The sequence below is a fragment of the Salvelinus sp. IW2-2015 genome, linkage group LG24 (assembly GCF_002910315.2).
Source record: "Salvelinus sp. IW2-2015 linkage group LG24, ASM291031v2, whole genome shotgun sequence".
Classification (NCBI taxonomy): Eukaryota; Metazoa; Chordata; class Actinopteri; order Salmoniformes; family Salmonidae; genus Salvelinus; species Salvelinus sp. IW2-2015.
This window is the reverse complement of record NC_036864.1, coordinates 4,592,249-4,609,722: the sequence shown is the minus strand read 5'-3', so window position 1 is coordinate 4,609,722 and position 17,474 is coordinate 4,592,249. Positions and strand designations below refer to the sequence as shown.

The window sequence follows — 17,474 nt, the reverse complement described above, 5'->3', positions numbered from 1 at the left end:
CCGCCACAAAGACCTTGTAAGGGAGAGAGAACCCTGCTTTCTCCTTTGTGGCGACTCTTCCCCCTTTGCTCTCTCTCCACTGAAGATTTTTGAGTTTGTTGTTCATTTTCTGATGTGTTTTTATTAAAATTTTATTGTGACGCAGATTAAAAAGCCTTGGCTCTAATCTGCACTCATCTCAAGAGTTGCGATACCAACATCAGGGAATATGCACTTAACCTCACTAGGGTATGTGGGACGGTAGCGTCCCACCTCGTCAACAGCCAGTGAAACTGCAGTGCGCCAAATTCAAAACAACAGAAATCCCATAATTTAAATTCCTCAAACATGCAAGTATTTTACACCATTTTAAAGATACACTTGTTGTAAGTCTAGCCAAAGTGTCCGATTTCAAAAAGGTTTTACGACGAAAGCACACCAAATGATTATGTTATGTTAGAGCCAAGTCACAGAAAAAGACAGCCAAAGAGAGGTGTAACAAAAAGCAGAAATAGAGATAAAATGAATCACTAACCTTTGATGATCTTCATCAGATGACACTCAGAGGACTTTAGGACTTCATGTTACACAATACATGTATGTTTTGTTCGGTAAAGTTCATATTTATATCAAAAAATCGGAGTTTAGGCGGGACGCTACTGTCTCACTTGGCTTAAAAGCCTGAGAAAATGCAGAGCGCCAAATTCAAATTAATTACTATAAAAATTACTATAAAAATCAAACTTTCATTAAGTCACACATGAAAGATACCAAATTAAAGCTACACTGGTTGTGAATCCAGCCAACATGTCAGAATTCAAATAGGCTTTTCGGCGAAAGCAAACGATGCTATTATCTGAGGATAGCACCATTGTAAACAAAGAGAGATAAGCATATTTCAACCCTGCAGGCGCGACACGAAACGCAGAAATAAAAATATAATTCATGCCTTACCTTTGACGAGCTTCTGTTGTTGGCACTCCAATATGTCCCATAAACATCACAAATGGTCCTTTTGTTCGATTAATTCCGTCGATATATATCCAGAATGTCCATTTATTTGGCGCGTTTGATCCAGAAAAACACCGGTTCCAAATTGTGAAACGTGACTACAAAATATCTCAAAGGTTACCTGTAAACTTTGCCAAAAAATGTCACACTACTTTTGTAATACAACTTTAGGTATTTTTTAACGTAAATAATCGATAAAATTGAAGACGGGATGATCTGTGTTCAATACAGGATTAAAACCAACTGTAGCTAGCTTTCTGGTCACTTCTATCTAACAGGACACTTCAAGTGACTCTCCTTCAAGATGGCCGTACTTCTTCATTACACAAAGGAATAACCTCAACCAATTTCTAAAGACTGTTGACATCCAGTGGAAGCGGTAGGAACTGAAAGAAAGTCCCTTAGAAATCTGGTTTCCCAATGAAATTTCATTGAAAAGAGAGTGACCTCAAAAAAAATCTGAATAGTTTGTCCTCGGGGTTTTGCCTGCTAAATAAGTTCTGTTATTTTCACAGACATGATTCAAACAGTTTTAGAAACTTCAGAGTGTTTTCTATCCAAATCTACTAATAATATGCATATCTTATCTTCTGGGGATGAGTAGCTGGCAGTTTAATTTGGGCATGCTTTTCATCCAAAATTCCGAATGCTGCCCCCTACCCAAGAGAAGTTAATGTATGATCAAAATTATGCAAAACATGTTTACATTATGAATATTATTTCTTCCTTTTTGTCTTTTGCCAACAAAAAGACACAGTCGGACAGACAGTCGGACAGACAGTCGGACAGACAGTCGGACAGACAGTCGGACAGACAGTCGGACAGACAGTCGGACAGACAGTCGGACAGACAGTCCGACAGACAGTCCGACAGACAGTCCGACAGACAGTCCGACAGACAGTCCGACAGACAGTCCGACCGTCCATCCATCCGACCGCCCTGGGGGAAACATGGTGACACAATGAAGTAAATTGATGAAATCAAACAAATTCAAAACATACAATGAATTGTGTTCGTGCAGGCATTCTTTGTGAAAGACTACATCGTGAATCACCCGGAGGACGGGGAGAAGATCGGACGATTAAGGGAACTCATGTTCGAGCAGGTCAGTTTCCAATGTTGGAAAACACTAGCCCTACTTTAATAGGAGAACTGCTAAACCTTTGTGATGATATTTAATCTGGAAGAGATTAACGTTAACAAAGGAAATGCACTGTCTCCGACTCCCCTCTAGGCTCACATCCTGGAGTATGGCCTGGCCGTCCACGAGAAGTTTGTTCCTCAGGACATGAGACCTCTACACAAGAAGCTGGTGGACCAGTTTCATGTGATGAAGTCTAGTCTGGGGATCCAGGTTAGTGAAGGCCACTCAACAGGAGCACAATCTGTCAAATCCTCAAATTGACCTTCATCAAACCTGCGTCAGCACAACCTTAACTCATGCTAGCATAAACAATATGCTAATCACATGTTTACTCCTCCCCCCCCTCTTCTCCTTCTCCCTCCGTTTGCCCTTCTCTCTAATCCCCACCGCAGGAGTTTCCGGCGTACGTGCGCGCCAGCCCCGTGCACTTCACCAATGGCAGCCCGCGTAGTTCATGCAGGAACTCGGTCCCCAACATCATCAGCCCAGATGGCGCTCGCGTGGTGGCCAGACGCAGGTGAGAAACACTGTCCTCGTCTCTATCTCTCTCTCTCTCTGTTCTTTCCACTCTTCCTTTCGCCTTCTCCCTTTTTTTCTTCTGTCTCTTCCTCTTTTCACTCCCTTCCTCATACTCTTTTCTTTCCTCTCCCTTTCTGTCTGCACATCCTATACTCTCTAGCTCACTCTCTCTCTCCTCTCCTCTCTTTCTCACTCCCTGGTATGGCACCATATGGGKGTAGGTGGGCATCTCTCTGTGTGTGTGTGTGTGTGTGTGTGTGCTGCCAGGCTGGTGGACAGATTGTGTGTGTGCTCAGTGACCCTGCCATTCTCTACCTGTGACATCCTACCTCCATCGAGCGTAAAGAGGCACAAACCTACACTGCCCAGAGGGACACACAAACACACACACGCACCACCAGCCTCAATCTGTCACTGACATTTCTCTCACTGAGTTTTTACTGTCCTCTTAAGTCGACATCTTGCAAATGTAAAACTCACTAGCAGTTACAACATGTGATTTAAGGAGAGATATTGGGCCTTTTTATCAGAACCATACGGTATTATGTCAGATGAAGGSTCAACCAAATTCTGAAAGTAACTGGTCTTATTTTCTCTCTCTCTTTCTCTCAATMTGTGTGTTATGTTTGTGATCAGTCCCCTCACCTACCCGGCTGTCAACCGCTACTCGTCATCATCGCTGTCCTCTCAGGCCTCCAATGAAGTGAGCAACATCACAGGGCAGTCGGAGAGCTCTGACGAAGTCTTCAACATGCAGGTACAATTCCAATTGAATTTACCCTCAACCACCCTTTTTCTGTGAATTCCTTCTTTTTGTTGGTGTTTGCAAAAGCTCACTTGAGAAAGGCACTGATCTAAACTAGATTTGGATAATTTCACTCCCCCACACGATCCTGGCTGTCTATAATTCTTAACTTGTCAGTGATGTTGTTGATGTAGTTGTTTGTCCCTGCAGCCCAGCCCATCTACCTCAAGCCTCAGCTCCAATCATTCTGCCTCTCCCAACGTGACCAGCTCTGCTCCGTCCAGCGCCAGAGGTAAGACTAGCAGAGAGAGAGAGAAAGAGAGGGGGAGGGGTTGAAACCAATGAAGAACAAAAATTAAAATATATCACCTATTGGAAAGACACCACAATAACCCAAAACACAGTTGAATGCTTTTTGGCCTCAAACACTCGGTGGCATGGTGACTGATAGATCAGTGTTTTTCTCAGTTTTCTATGTACAGACTCAATGAACACAGCCTGGCCATAGAGACCTGCCATCACAGGCAGATCAGGCAGAGAGGACAGGCTGTGCACACTCTGCACTCAAAGAGAGGTCGAGACAGAGCTGCATTTCCTTTTACACTGCGAGGACTTTGCAGACATACAGGCAATTTTCTTCCCTAAAACTGAAAACAAATATGACTTTGAAAGAAAAACATTGGGAGAAAATATCCTCTCTAGAAAGAAAGAGAGAGAGAGAGAGTAAGAGAGAGAGAGAGAGAGAGGAAAAACAGCTCATATCATATCTGAAATATTATCAGTACTTGCACTGGTAACAATCTGTATTCAGACCAAAATACTTCACTGAAACGAAAACGTTGTACTACTCGAGAACATCAAGAAGTCACTAGATAAGAGAAATGTGGTCGGAGCAGTCTTCCATGACATGAAAAAGTCCTTTGACACAGTTAATCACAGTGTTCTGATCTCCAAACTCCACGAGTTCAATTTCTCAGACAAAGCCATAAGCTGGTTTGGTTCCTATCTGGAAAACCATGGACAGTGTGTGGTCATCAATAACATCAAATCCACATTTTTTTTTTTTAAAGAAAAGAAAGAAAAAGGAATTCCGCAGGCTTTGGTACTTGGCCCGATTCTCTTCACATTATGCATCAATGATTTATGTACCAGAGACCAGTGTAAGTGCCGATAGTGTTGTCTATGTGTTTGGTAAAACCTTTACTGCTGTCTCTGAACAACTGACAGAACACCTGGACTCAGTTGGACACTTGGTTTAAAACGGCCTCATTTTGTTTCTCAACAAGGAAGCTGACAGCGTCACTCTCTGTCAGCATCAAAGGAGAGACAATTGAACAAGTCAAAGTGGTGGAGTATCTGTCGATCAGCCTGGACCCACTAAAAGATCAGTAGGAGCATCAAAGCAAACCTCCACTGTTTCACATTAATAAGACGTGTCTGCCTCTTGACCGTGTCTTCTTATTCGTACATGCAGGGGTGTTCTCTCACATGTTCTACTGTTTAACATCCTGGTTCCAGGCCAGCCAGCCAGTGCTGAGACCCCTTGAGTCTCTGTTTAACCTTGCACTGAAAATCCTGGACCGAAAGCACAACATTGTCACATCTTGAAAAGTGTTGAACTCTTCATCAAATTTGCAAATGGGAATCTTGTGTGTAAGTGTCTCAATGATTTTGCGCCTAAATCCCTGATCAAGCGCATGCAGAAGCTGCAACGGCTTGGCATGTCCACCAGGGGGGGCCTCCTGTTGAAACCAGGGTCCCTCTAAATATCCCTCTAAAACTTCTATTGGCCAGTCCTCCTTCTCTTACAACGGAGCACATGCAGGGAACACTTCATCAGAAGATCATAAACAGCCGGAACTTTTAGTACATTCAAAAGAAACACCAAAGAACGGGTTGCTGTAGCTCCAACAGTGCAACCATGTATGAGCTGCTGTGTGTTATCAACAGACGCGTTGAGGCCCTCGTTCCGCCTTCAAGTTGTAAATATGGGTAAATACGTAGGACATTTGCTTAGTGCTTCTAATTGTTGTGGAACATTTGATCCGAAGATTAAGGCAGAGACTATTTAATTGTATAATAGAAAAATCTTTAAGTAAGCAGCTGCAGGGGAGATCTATCTCTGATTTCACAGGGAAGAGCTCCAAGAGTAAATTGTTACATGCCCCTTATATAGTGGGAGGTGATTATACAATCATATAGTTTACGCAACACAGTTATTTAACACAAGCAACAGTTCCAGAACACAATGGCCTTGTGTTAGGGTGCAGACATACCAGGAGTCTACGAAAGGCATAACATCACAGTCCAACACAGAGCACATCCCTTGAGAAGTTACAACAGCTCACCCCAAACTCTGCCACCACAATATGACATTTGCTTTGTGCGTATAATTGTGATAATGTACTGATATGTGATTTTAAATGGGATTTTAATTGATTATGCATGACTTCCTTTCCTTTTGTTTCCATAAAAGCCATTCTAGGGACGGTTGTTGAAAATTAGCATGAGATGGAAACACCCTAGGGATGATTGTTTGTTCATTGTGTCCATGTGTTTGTACTTGTCCCTATCCAAATCAACCAAACGACAAAAGAGATGAAAGTAGACAGAAAGAGTGAGAAGGAGATAAATGTGATGTAGTTAGATTGGTAAAAACAAACGATTGTTTGATTGAGAAATGTATGCATTGAACGCATACATGGGAGAAAGAAAGAGAGATGAAATGGAGAGACAAAGAAAATCTTGAGAGGGTGCATTGTTGATTGCACCTGGGAATCATAGAGAATGTCTCGAAGTCCTATAAGAAGCTTTTAACCACAGCCATGTGTTTCTGCCTGATGCAGATCATAAACATAAGAATATATGGAGACATGTACGGATGCCTATACACTCCTCTTGGCATCCTGTGCAACCAGAAGGACCCCTATAAAGCCACTGCCAGGACCATAAAGTGTTTAGAGAAGTACAGCAAACTGAACTGCCTGTAAGATGGTCATCTCATTCCCATATGATGTCCATTTTAAAGCTAATTGCCATATAATGTGTAATGGAAAAGGATCTATGGGCAGCCAGTGATGCGCTGTAATCATTACTGCCTGTAATGTGTTTGTGTGTATCTGTGCACACGTGTGCATGCGTCGTCTGTGTACACATTATCCCTGGAATGAGTGTCTGGCGCCACCACAATCTGACAGCCAGCCCAGCAGGACAGGTCTTTTATGTGCTGAGGTTAGTGAGATGGAAACAGCCAGGGTGGAGCATGTGGAACAGGGAGCTGTTGGTTGTTGGTTGTTGACGATGGTTGTTGACTGCCAGCTTCTATGCTTGTTTATTTGTGTGTCTCGCTCGTCTAACAAGACCACCTTTTTGCACTTGTGTTTTTTGTGTCATCATTGGTTTAACATCTATTCTCACACTCCCTCCCTCTTCCTCTGTCTCTCGCTCTCTCTCCAATAAAACAAATAACACAACGCCTCTCCCCTATCTGATCTAGGTAACCTAGTTAAAGCATATTTATAATGTAACTTCACCATACTGCTACGATTGGATAGGGCGAGGCTGTAACTCCACTCCTTCTCACATCTCCTTGCGTCTTTCTCCATCACTCATATCACTTGGAGCTGTTTACTGCTACTATGAGAACTAGCTCAATGGCGATGTAATTTGCTACCAAGCTATAAATGTGCATAATATCTAACAAGGAGAGTGAGGGTAGGAAGAAAGAGGAAACGACAATGCATGTTCTGTCTGAATGTCTCAAGTCTGCCCATTAGGCATTTTAAAACACTTCCTTATTACGACAAGCGTCTACTTCCTACTATTAACTGTCAGTTTACGGATACGATTGCTGCTGGTCAGATTAGCACACACCAGTAAATAGCTAACTTTACACCGCAAGTCAGATGGCGTGTTGCTGAAAATGCTGCATGTTCAAAATGATAACCAGCTAACACTAGCTAGCTACATTGGCTCTTAGCAAAGATAATGGATATGCTGACAAGATACAGTACGTGTCTTCCGCCCTAACAATAATTGTCCACAAAGTGGCATGGTGGGCTGTAACTCCCACCTATCCTTTCTTTGGATTGGTGGATACATCTCATAATTGTAATCATTTTTAGAATCTTCGATGAGGGTTGATTACACAACCYCCTGTATTCAATGGAGAGAGATGATATGCTACTAGCCTCATGCCATGAATATGCATAGTTATCTCAAGATAACTCCGATATAAAGTGTTTTTTCTCAAAGTTGCCAGAATGTCACGTGTCGTACTTGTATCAGTACACTCGTAACAACTTAAGCATTACAAAACATCTATTAGATCAAATTAACCTTACGTAGAAAAAAAGCCATACATGTTTTTGTTGACCAAATTCGACACTCATTGACCTCAATACAAAAATGTCCTTGCTTGGTGGGCAAAACAACGAATAAAACGCCACCTGCTGGAGGGAGACAGATTTTTGGCCGAGTTGAGCCTCTCTCTTCCTCTTCCTCTCTGCTATTAGCTCCTATCTGATACCTTAGCACCATGTTTATCTAGCCAGCTAACTAGCATGGTAGCTAATATAGCTAGCTAGCTAACACCWCAGACGAAAGGATTAGTTATTCTAATCGTCGCTAACTGGTCACATAGCTATCTGCTTAGCTAGCTTCCTTATTGCATGCTTCTCCGGGCATGTCGACACGAGCCTTATTATTAGTGAATTAATTAAACTTATATTTGCAACAGAAGTTCGATTTTGGTCACTGTGTCAATTCACCCATTTCTCAATACTGCACCTTTCTATTGTAGAATAAGCTAGCTTGCTGCTTCTGATTTTCTTCTGCATTGTGCAGTGCTCGTGGCTCAGGCAGAGGGGACTATCAGCAAAGCCAATAAAGATAGACAATAAACTAGAAAAGGCCAACATCGTCCCGATAAATCGGTTCAGACGATTATTTGTCATCCTCTAATATGTATTATAAACTGGGTGGTTCAAGCTCTGAATGCTGATTGGCTGACAGCCGTGGTATATCAGACCGTTGACCATGGGTATGACAGAACATTTATTTTTACTGCTCTAATTGCGTTGGTAACCAGTTTATTTAAGTGATAATGCCTGAGGAGATATTGGCAGGGGTGTTGTTAGGCACAAGACGAAGTCAAGGTCTGACAAACCGTGCCAATATATCCTCCAAACACCGGCTTCTCAGGCATTATCACTTTTATACAAAGGGTTACCAACATATTCAAATAATGATTGACATATTTTCATTACTTTATTTTGATGAATGTATTCATATCATTTCGTCCTTCCACAATATATATTCCCGACACAAATGTAAGGTTGCTACCCAAGCCGGCTGGTCGTTCGTTCTATTGGTTCGGTTACCAGAGACGCGACCCAGACGTTCAGTCTTTTTGTTCTGTATCTATGGACGCGACCCAGTCGTTCAGTCTTTTTGTTCTGTATCTATGGACGCGACCCAGTCGTTCAGTCTTTTTGTTCTGTATCTAAAGAACGGCGACCCAGTCCGTTCGTCTTTTTGTTCTGTATCTATGGACGCGACCCAGTCGTTCAGTCTTTTGTTCTGTATCTAAGGACGCGACCCGGTCGTTCAGTCTTTTTGTTCTGTTCTCTATGGACGCGACCCAGTCGTTCAGTCTTTTTGTTCTGTATCTATGACGCGACCCAGTCGTTCAGTCTTTTTGTTCTGTATCTAAGGACGCGACCCGTCGTTCAGTTTTTTGTTCTGTATCTAAGGACGCGGACCCGGTCGTTCAGTCTTTTTTTGTTCTGTCTCTATGGACGCGACCCAGTCGTTCAGTCTTTTTGGTTCTGTATCTATGGACGCGACCCAGTCGTTCAGTCTTTTTGTTCTGTATCTATGGACGCGACCCAGTCGTTCAGTCTTTTTGTTCTGTATCTAAGGACGCGACCCAGTCGTTCAGTCTTTTTGTTCTGTATCTAAGGACGCGACCCAGTCGTTCGTTCTAAATGTTCCATTGCCATACTGGCTGGCAACGTTCTTATCCCTTGCTTGCTAGCTAGCCAACTACGGATCATTTACAGTCACATCAAACAGTGCAGACAGAATAACAGTAGCTGCATTTGTTAAGCAGTTTTTCTAGTGACATTTATTCGGATACATCCATAACAATGAGCTAATGAGGCACGATTTCGCCTGGCATAGAAAATGCGCTCTCTCGTTAGGACACGGTTCAGAGGAGCTAGCCAACAACACCGCCAACACAATAACTTCAAACTGAAACTGGAAAGACTGCAAACTAGCTGCACTTCGTTTCGTTTGACCTTTTTTCAATTGACATTTCTTTGTATATACTGTATCCATAAAAATTATGCCAGCTGATTCATGATTTCGACTGGCTGAGAAACGCTGCCTGCCTCTCTCTCTCTCGTCCCGACTCCCGACCCCTACACGTTCATTACTATGGGACAGTTGGAGATTGAATTTGAATATTGAAACAATGTTGCAAATGTCGGAGAGACAGACCGCAAGGTTTATACAAATCTCCGCTATTGAAAACTAAATGTTAGTCCAAAAGAAATGTGACATAATGTCTAGATGCTTTTTATAGTGGAGATCAAGTTTATAACTTCCCTGCTATAGTATATATATTATATATATATATATATATATATATATAGACTGTACTCTATATCATCTACTGCATCTTGCCATCTTTATGTAATACATGTATCACTAGCCACTTTAAACTATGCCACTTTATGTTTATATACCCTACATTACTCATCTCATATGTATATACTGTACTCTATACCATCTACTGCATCTTGCCTATGCCGTTCTGTACCATCACTCATTCATATATCTTTACGTACATATTCTTTATCCCTTTACACTTGTGTGTGTATAAGGTAGTAGTTGTGGAATTGTTAGGTTAGATTACTCGTTGGTTATTACTGCATTGTCGGAACTAGAAGCACAAGCATTTCGCTACACTCGCATTAACATCTGCTAACCATGGTGTATGTTGATAAATAAATTTGATTTGATTTGCCTGGGCTGATGAGACAGTGGATTGCGCAGTCAGATGGAACAGAGTAAAATAGGCATTTTAACATCATAGATTTAGCCGGTGGTAACTTGTGGAATATGGCCAATATACCACACAACCCCGTGCCTTATTGCGTAAGTAATGTTTGTATCCGTGTAAGACTGTAATGTCTTTGATAATGTTTTAAAATGAATGTACATGTTAAAGTATTTTTCTTTATGAGTTGGACCCCAGGAAGACTAGCAGTTGCCAATAAAATCTACATCCTCACCTCTCCCTCCAGGTTCTCCCCAGCTGCAGGACAAACACAAGCATTCCAGAGAGAACTCCGGCCTCTCTTCCAGGGAGAGACCCGTCAGTGCCATCTACCCCAATCCCCTAGACCCTGCACAGGTGAACACACGGACAAATCAATAGACAAAGTATAGTTATAATACCTTTTTATTAAGATCTCTGCAGTTTGAACCCGAAGAGCTGTTCAGCAAGCATGACATGTCACTCACAGTATGGATTTCTCAAAGTTAAGACTAAACCTGAACTCCACAAAGTCAAGATATCTTACTTTCCTTTATGGATTTTGTAGCTTCAGTATTGTGCTGTCTCGTTTGATTTTTCTAGAGGGCGACCCCTCATCAAATAGGTGACACCACACTACCCCGAAGTGATCCTAACCTTTCTGCACCAGACAAAGGTAAAACATGTCTCATTGTCTTGTATGTCATCTCAGTCATTGGCTCCATCTCTCTTTACAGTACATGAGTGTATATAAGCCCAAAATCATTATAACACCAAAGTATCCTTGCCTATGTGTCGGACCAAGACACGAGCGTGCTGCTAAACAGTCGCTTCTCACCCTCCAGTCGGTCAAAGAGATCATAGCTATGGTCATCTGTCCGGACATGAGTGTAGTTGACAGACTGACCGGTGAGAGTGTGACAGACTTGGTCTGGAGAGTAGACATCTGCTTCAATGACAGCCTCTCCTCACGAGGTCTGTTCCCTCCCAGCTCCATCAGCATTCACAGGCAACAACAGACACGTGAGGAATCCCAAATGGCACCCTATTCCTTAAATAGTGCACTACTTTTGACCAAGGGCCATGGGGCTCTGGGCCAATAGGGTGCCATTAGGGATACAGACACGTTCAATTGATGCTTCTTATTTATTAATATCAGAATGCGTGAAAACATGTTTATTCCCCAAGGGTTGATGGGATATGCCTTTTCAGAAGGCTATGCATATGTATAAATGCATATGTGTCTCAGTTTTCTACCCACAGATGTCCGTTTTGTATATTTTGTATGTTATATAAGCGCTTTATATTTTTACATATTCCAGTGGGGCGGCATTTCAAATCTAGTTTGGAAGGGCCCTTGTGTAATTAAGAAAAGCTCAGCTGTTTGATTGCTTTCTGTGAACTTCACTGAAGGTTAGAGGTTCAGGGAAAATTAATGAAATTAGTATTTTATAGAAAATACACAAAAAATAATGTCAAACCACAAGCACAGCGGTGTGCCTCTTGAAGGTGTATTCACTTAGCTCAAGTGGAAATGCACAAACCAGGCAAACCTGCTCTTTTACACCAGTTTGTGGAAGAATGAACTAAGCACAGGAAGAGCACCTTCCTATTAACAGGAGAGAACAGGGAAGTGTTATTTACAGTGGGATTTCTCTCACTGCATTCTTAACAGCACAGCAAGCGTTTAAGACCAACACTTGTCAGTTTCATGATATTCAGTACATAAGAAGATTGAGGTGTGGGTGATTGTTAATAATAATAATTCATCATTTGGTGGGTGCTTGTATTTGTCCTATTTCACACATGTATTAATTGGAAATGTGTTTTTTGCATATCACACTCTCTCTGAGACACCCTCGGAGAGCTCGGTCACACCCAAGGTCTGCCATTCAGCGGGGATCATGGAGCAGTTAGGATTAAGTGCCTTGCTCAAGGGCACATTGACCGATTAAAAATAATAATAATCTTCACCTTGTCTGGGATTCTAACTAGCAACCTTTCGGTTACTGGCCCAATGCTCTAACCGCTAGGCTATTTGCCACCCCAACAAATTTAAAGGTGCAGTCTGTCAAATCTCCATCTGACCATGCTTTATATTTAGGCTAAGAAAATCTTGAAATGTAGTAACTGTGTCATAAATCATCAGTTACAACAACGGACACGAATCCCTACCTCTGTTATTACATTTCCTGTTATCCACTATGATTACTAATATAGATCTAGATTCTGGTCTACATCATCTGTTGTGTTCTGATGTGTTGTGTTGTAACRCAATGAGCAGTGATTGATGCGTGTCTGTCTATATGTTTGTACACCAACATAGTGAGACCCACCTTCAGTAGCTGGAGTCTAGACAGTGTAAAAGAGGTCAACAACACACAGTTCTCTGACTCTGTGGGAAAGTTGCTCTGTCCCCCTGTCCCTCCTAGGCCACCATACTCAGGTAAACCAATCAGAACACTCGACCAATGAGGAATGGCACTAATACTTTCCCCCATCTTTTGACACCTCGTGCTTCCACCTGCTCTCTTACAAGGCTCGTTGTCACGCTGTCAACTCTCTGCTATAAACTCAGCTGCTCTCTTCTGTTCCTCCTGGTTTGCTTCTATAAATAACTTCTCCTTCACATGATGTACACATACTGTGTYATAATGGTCTGTATTCTAGCCTGGGTGCCTGTCTGTTTCTGCTCTAGCCAACTTATTGTCCTGCCAAAGGTAACCATCTAGCACTGTTGAGTACACAAATAGTCCAGTACCCAAGCTATTTATTCCTTCTCCTTATTGTAAATAATATTTTGTTTTTCTGAACTGACTTGCCTAGTTAAATAAAGGTTTAATAATTGACTATCTGACAAGCTTTGGTCCAGGAGAAAAATCATAAAACAATCTATATGATTGACTTTGATTGCAGTAGAATCCCTATGTACAAATAAATTGGTCAAGCTCACGTCATAAAGCTGCGAATACTTTACTTTATGAATGTCCTTTATCTGAGCGGGAAAACCAACAACAGCCTAGAGGATATATTTTTCCTCTGCTATGACGCCTGCTACTCTATAATTGTAACTATATAGTATAATAACTGTAACCAGTTAGACTCAACTATACTATAAGATTGTATAGATGAGCCTTCTCATTCAGGGGTTCATTAAATCCCACAACAGCAGGCCTACACACACGCAAACAGACACATGCAGCGCACAAACACACACACACACACACGCAGTGCACACAACTCCCAAACTCCCACTTCTCAAACCCTGAGCTTGACCATTTCAGTAAACTTAGACTTGTTATTATATTTTTTTGAGCTTTATATTTATTTGGTGATTCACTAGAGCTGACTTGTCCCCCTGTTGTAGCGTTGAATTGAGTGTTTTGCCCTCCAAAGAACAGCTGTTGGATGTATAAACAGCTTAGTGCTGACTAAGGACCCGCGCCTGTGCGATTATTTGATTCATAGATGCCCAAACCTACTGAAGCCCTCAGCTGTGGAGGACTCACTCCAGTGTCATCAAGTCGACTGGTCCAAAGTGGTGGCAGGATTTAAATGTGCCCTCTTTTCTCTGTTTCTCTCTGGTTGACTGTCAACAGGCTCTTCAGCCAAGACTATGAGGTCGCAGTCCCCAGTCCCAACGTCCAGATCGCCACAAAAGGTTGGTGTTGTGTGTGTGTGTGTGGTTGCATTTACAGTTGAAGTCGGAAGTTTACATACACTTAGGTTGGAATCATTAAAACTCGTTTTTCAACCACTCCGTAAATTTCTTGTTGACAAACTATAGTTTTGGCAAGTCGGTTACTACATCTACTTTGTGCATGACACAAGTCATTTTTCCAACAATTGTTTACAGACAGATTATTTCACTTATAATTCACTGTATCACAATTCCAGTGGGTAAGAAGTTTACATACACTAAGTTGACTGTGCCTTTAAACAGCTTGGAAAATTCCAGAAAATTATGTCATGGCTTTAGAAGCTTCTGATAGGCTAATTTACATAATTTGAGTCAATTGGAGGGGTACCTGTGGATGTATGTCAAGGCCTACCTTTAAACTCACTGCCTCTTTGCTTGACATCATGGGAAAACAAATGAAATCATCCAAGACCTCAGAAAAAAAATTGTAGACCTCCACAAGTCTGGTTCATCCTTGGGAGCAATTTCCAAACGCCTGAAGGTACCACGTTCATCTGTACAAACAATAGTACGCAAGTATAAACACCATGGGACCATGCAGCCGTCATACCGCTCATGAAGGAGCCGCATTCTGTCTCCTAGAGATGAACGTACTTTGGTGCGAAAAGTGCAAATCAATCCCAGAACAACAGCAAAGGGCCTTGTGAAGATGCTGGAGGAAACAGGTACAAAAGTAGCTATATTCACAGTAAAACGAGTCCTATATCAACATAACCTGAAAGGCTGCTCAGCAAGGAAGAAGCCACTGCTCCAAAWCCGCCATAAAAAAGCCAGACTACGGTTTGCAACTGCACATGGGGACAAAGATCGTACTTTTGTAGAAATGTCCTCTGGTCTGATGAAACAAAAATAGAACTGTTTGGCCATAATGACCATCATTATGTTTGGAGGAAAAATGGGGAGGTTTGCAAGCTGAAGAACACCATCCCAAACGTGAAGCACGGGGGTGGCAGCATCATGTTGTGGGGGTGCTTTGCTGCAGAAGGGACTGGTGCACTTCACAAAATAGATGGCATCATGAGGAGGAAAATTATGTGGATATATTGAAGCAACATCTCAAGACATCAGTCAGGAAGTTAAAGCTTGGTCATAAATGGGTCTTCGAAATGGACAATGACCAAGCATACTTCCAAAGTTGTGGCAAAATGGCTTAAGGACAACAAAGTCAAGGTATTGGAGTGGCCATCACAAAGCCCTGACCTCAATCCTATAGAAAATTTGTGTGCAGAACTGAAAAAGCATGTGCGAGCAAYGAGGCCTACAAACCTGACTCAGTTACACCAGCTCTGTCAGGAGGAATGGGRCAAAATTCACCCAACTTTTTGTGGGAAGCTTGTGGAAGGCTATCTGAAACGTTTGACCCAAGTTAAACAATTTAAAGGCAATGCTACCAAATACTAATAGTGTATGTAAACTTCTGACCCACTGAGAATGTGATGAAAGAAATAAAAGCTGAAATAAATCCTTCTCTCTACTATTATTCTGACATTTCACATTCTTAAAATAAAGTGGTGATCCTAACTGACCTAAAACAGGGCATTTTTACTAGGATTAAATGTCAGGAATTGTGAAAAACTGAGTTTAAATGTATTTGGCTAAGGTGTATGTAAACRTCTGACTTGAACTGTAAGTGCCCTCTMGTGTATCTCTGATGATGCTAATCTGAGTGGACTGTGCACTACAAATAGGGTCAAGAGGACAGCATGGGATCAGAACCCAGAGTCCTTCATTCCAGCAGTAGATGACTCATTTGATCCTGTTTGCGTGCATGCTTGTCTGAATGTGTGCGGGTTTGCGTACATACATGCGTGCTTGTTTGTGGTACGTGGTGTATGTATTTTTGCATGCATGCGTCCATCTTTGAGTGTGTGGTTACTGGGCTGTGACAGATGAAACTGATCCAGTTGGCAGTACAGTGGCCAGCCAGCCCAGCTAAACAGCATCCTTCTCACCACTAAACCACTCACACACACACACAATTTCACGAGTTTAAGTACCAGGCATTAAAATGGGTTTAGAATATTTATTGAGGAAATGGAATGMATGTTAGAATGAGGATTCAGGAGGGGAATGAGAATGGACCGGATGAAGTCGAGGACCGGATGAAGTCGAGGACTGCAGATGAAGGATCCAAGGTAGGGTTTGGCTTTGAGTCTCAGGTAGACATCATCGCCAGGCCGTGGTAGATAGGCTGCTGTGGTGATGGCAATCACTCCTAGGAGATCCTTGGAAGAACCTAAAAGATACCAGATAGAAGGTAGAGAAGGAGCAATGCAAGACTTCAAGAGGCTAGCAACACCACGCAACATGCACTGCAGAACAGAGTGGAGTCTGATTAGCAATGAGTAGCAGCTGATGCTTGTTGAGTTGCTAGGGAGCTGCGTTCAAGGKAACAGGTTAAAGTGTTGCATTCAAGTCTGGTCCTCTCGCCTGATTTTTTGTTAATTCTTAAGACCATAACAACCCTCCAGCTCCCTCTCTATGTACCCAGAGGAAGAGCCTCTTCATTATATATCCCTGAACCTGGTACAACTACATGTATTTATAGTTCTCTCCATATTTTATGAAATAACTGCCCTGTACCTTTGCTAGAATCCTTTATGGGTTGTGCGCTGGCTGCTGGTGAAGATATGGTGTTGAGGGTTGAGGCCAAGGGAGCTTTGTATGTACACTACATGATCAAAAGTATGTGGACACCTGCTTGTCGAACATCTCATTCCAAGATCATGGGCATTAATATGGAGTTGGTCCCCCCCTTTGCTGCTATAACAGCCTCCACTCTTCTGGGAAGGCTTTCCACTGCGGGGACTTGCTTCCATTCAGCCACAAGAGCATTAGTGAGGTTGGGCATTGATGTTGGGAGATTAGGCCTGGCTCGCAGTCGGCGTTCCAATTCATCCCAAAGTTGTTCGATGGGGTTGATGTCAGGGCTCTGTGAAGGCCAGTCAAGTTCTTCCACACCGATCTCGACAAACCATATCTGTATGGACCTTGATTTGTGCACAGGGGCATTGCCATGCTGAACCTGGAAAGGTCCTTCCCCGAACTGTTGCCAGTAAGTTGGAAGCACAGAATCGTCTAGAATGTCATTGTATGCTGTAGCGTTAAAATGTTTCTTCCAATGACCAATGACATTCCTCCTCCAACAAACTTTACAGTTGGCACTATGCACTAGGGCAGGTAGCGTTCTCCTGGCATCTGCCAAACCCAGATTTGTCTGTCGGACTGCCAGATGGTGAAGCGGGATTCATCACTCCAGTCCAATGGCGGCGAGCTTTACACCACTCCAGCCGACGCTTGGCATTGCACGTGGTGATCTTAGGCTGTGTGC

General features: G+C 42.5%; 1 protein-coding gene across 1 annotated transcript in view; it reads left to right on the top strand.

Annotated features, from left to right (window-relative positions):
- Nucleotides 1-17,474, top strand: part of LOC111951330 (dedicator of cytokinesis protein 4-like) — a 137,492-nt gene that overhangs the window by 113,700 nt on the left and 6,318 nt on the right. Inside the window, 9 exon segments of the mRNA XM_070434705.1 lie at nt 2,012-2,095; nt 2,225-2,344; nt 2,527-2,651; nt 3,290-3,410; nt 3,609-3,690; nt 10,712-10,821; nt 11,047-11,119; nt 12,770-12,889; nt 14,043-14,104. Of these exon segments, the coding sequence (XP_070290806.1) occupies nt 2,012-2,095; nt 2,225-2,344; nt 2,527-2,651; nt 3,290-3,410; nt 3,609-3,690; nt 10,712-10,821; nt 11,047-11,119; nt 12,770-12,889; nt 14,043-14,104 (897 nt within the window).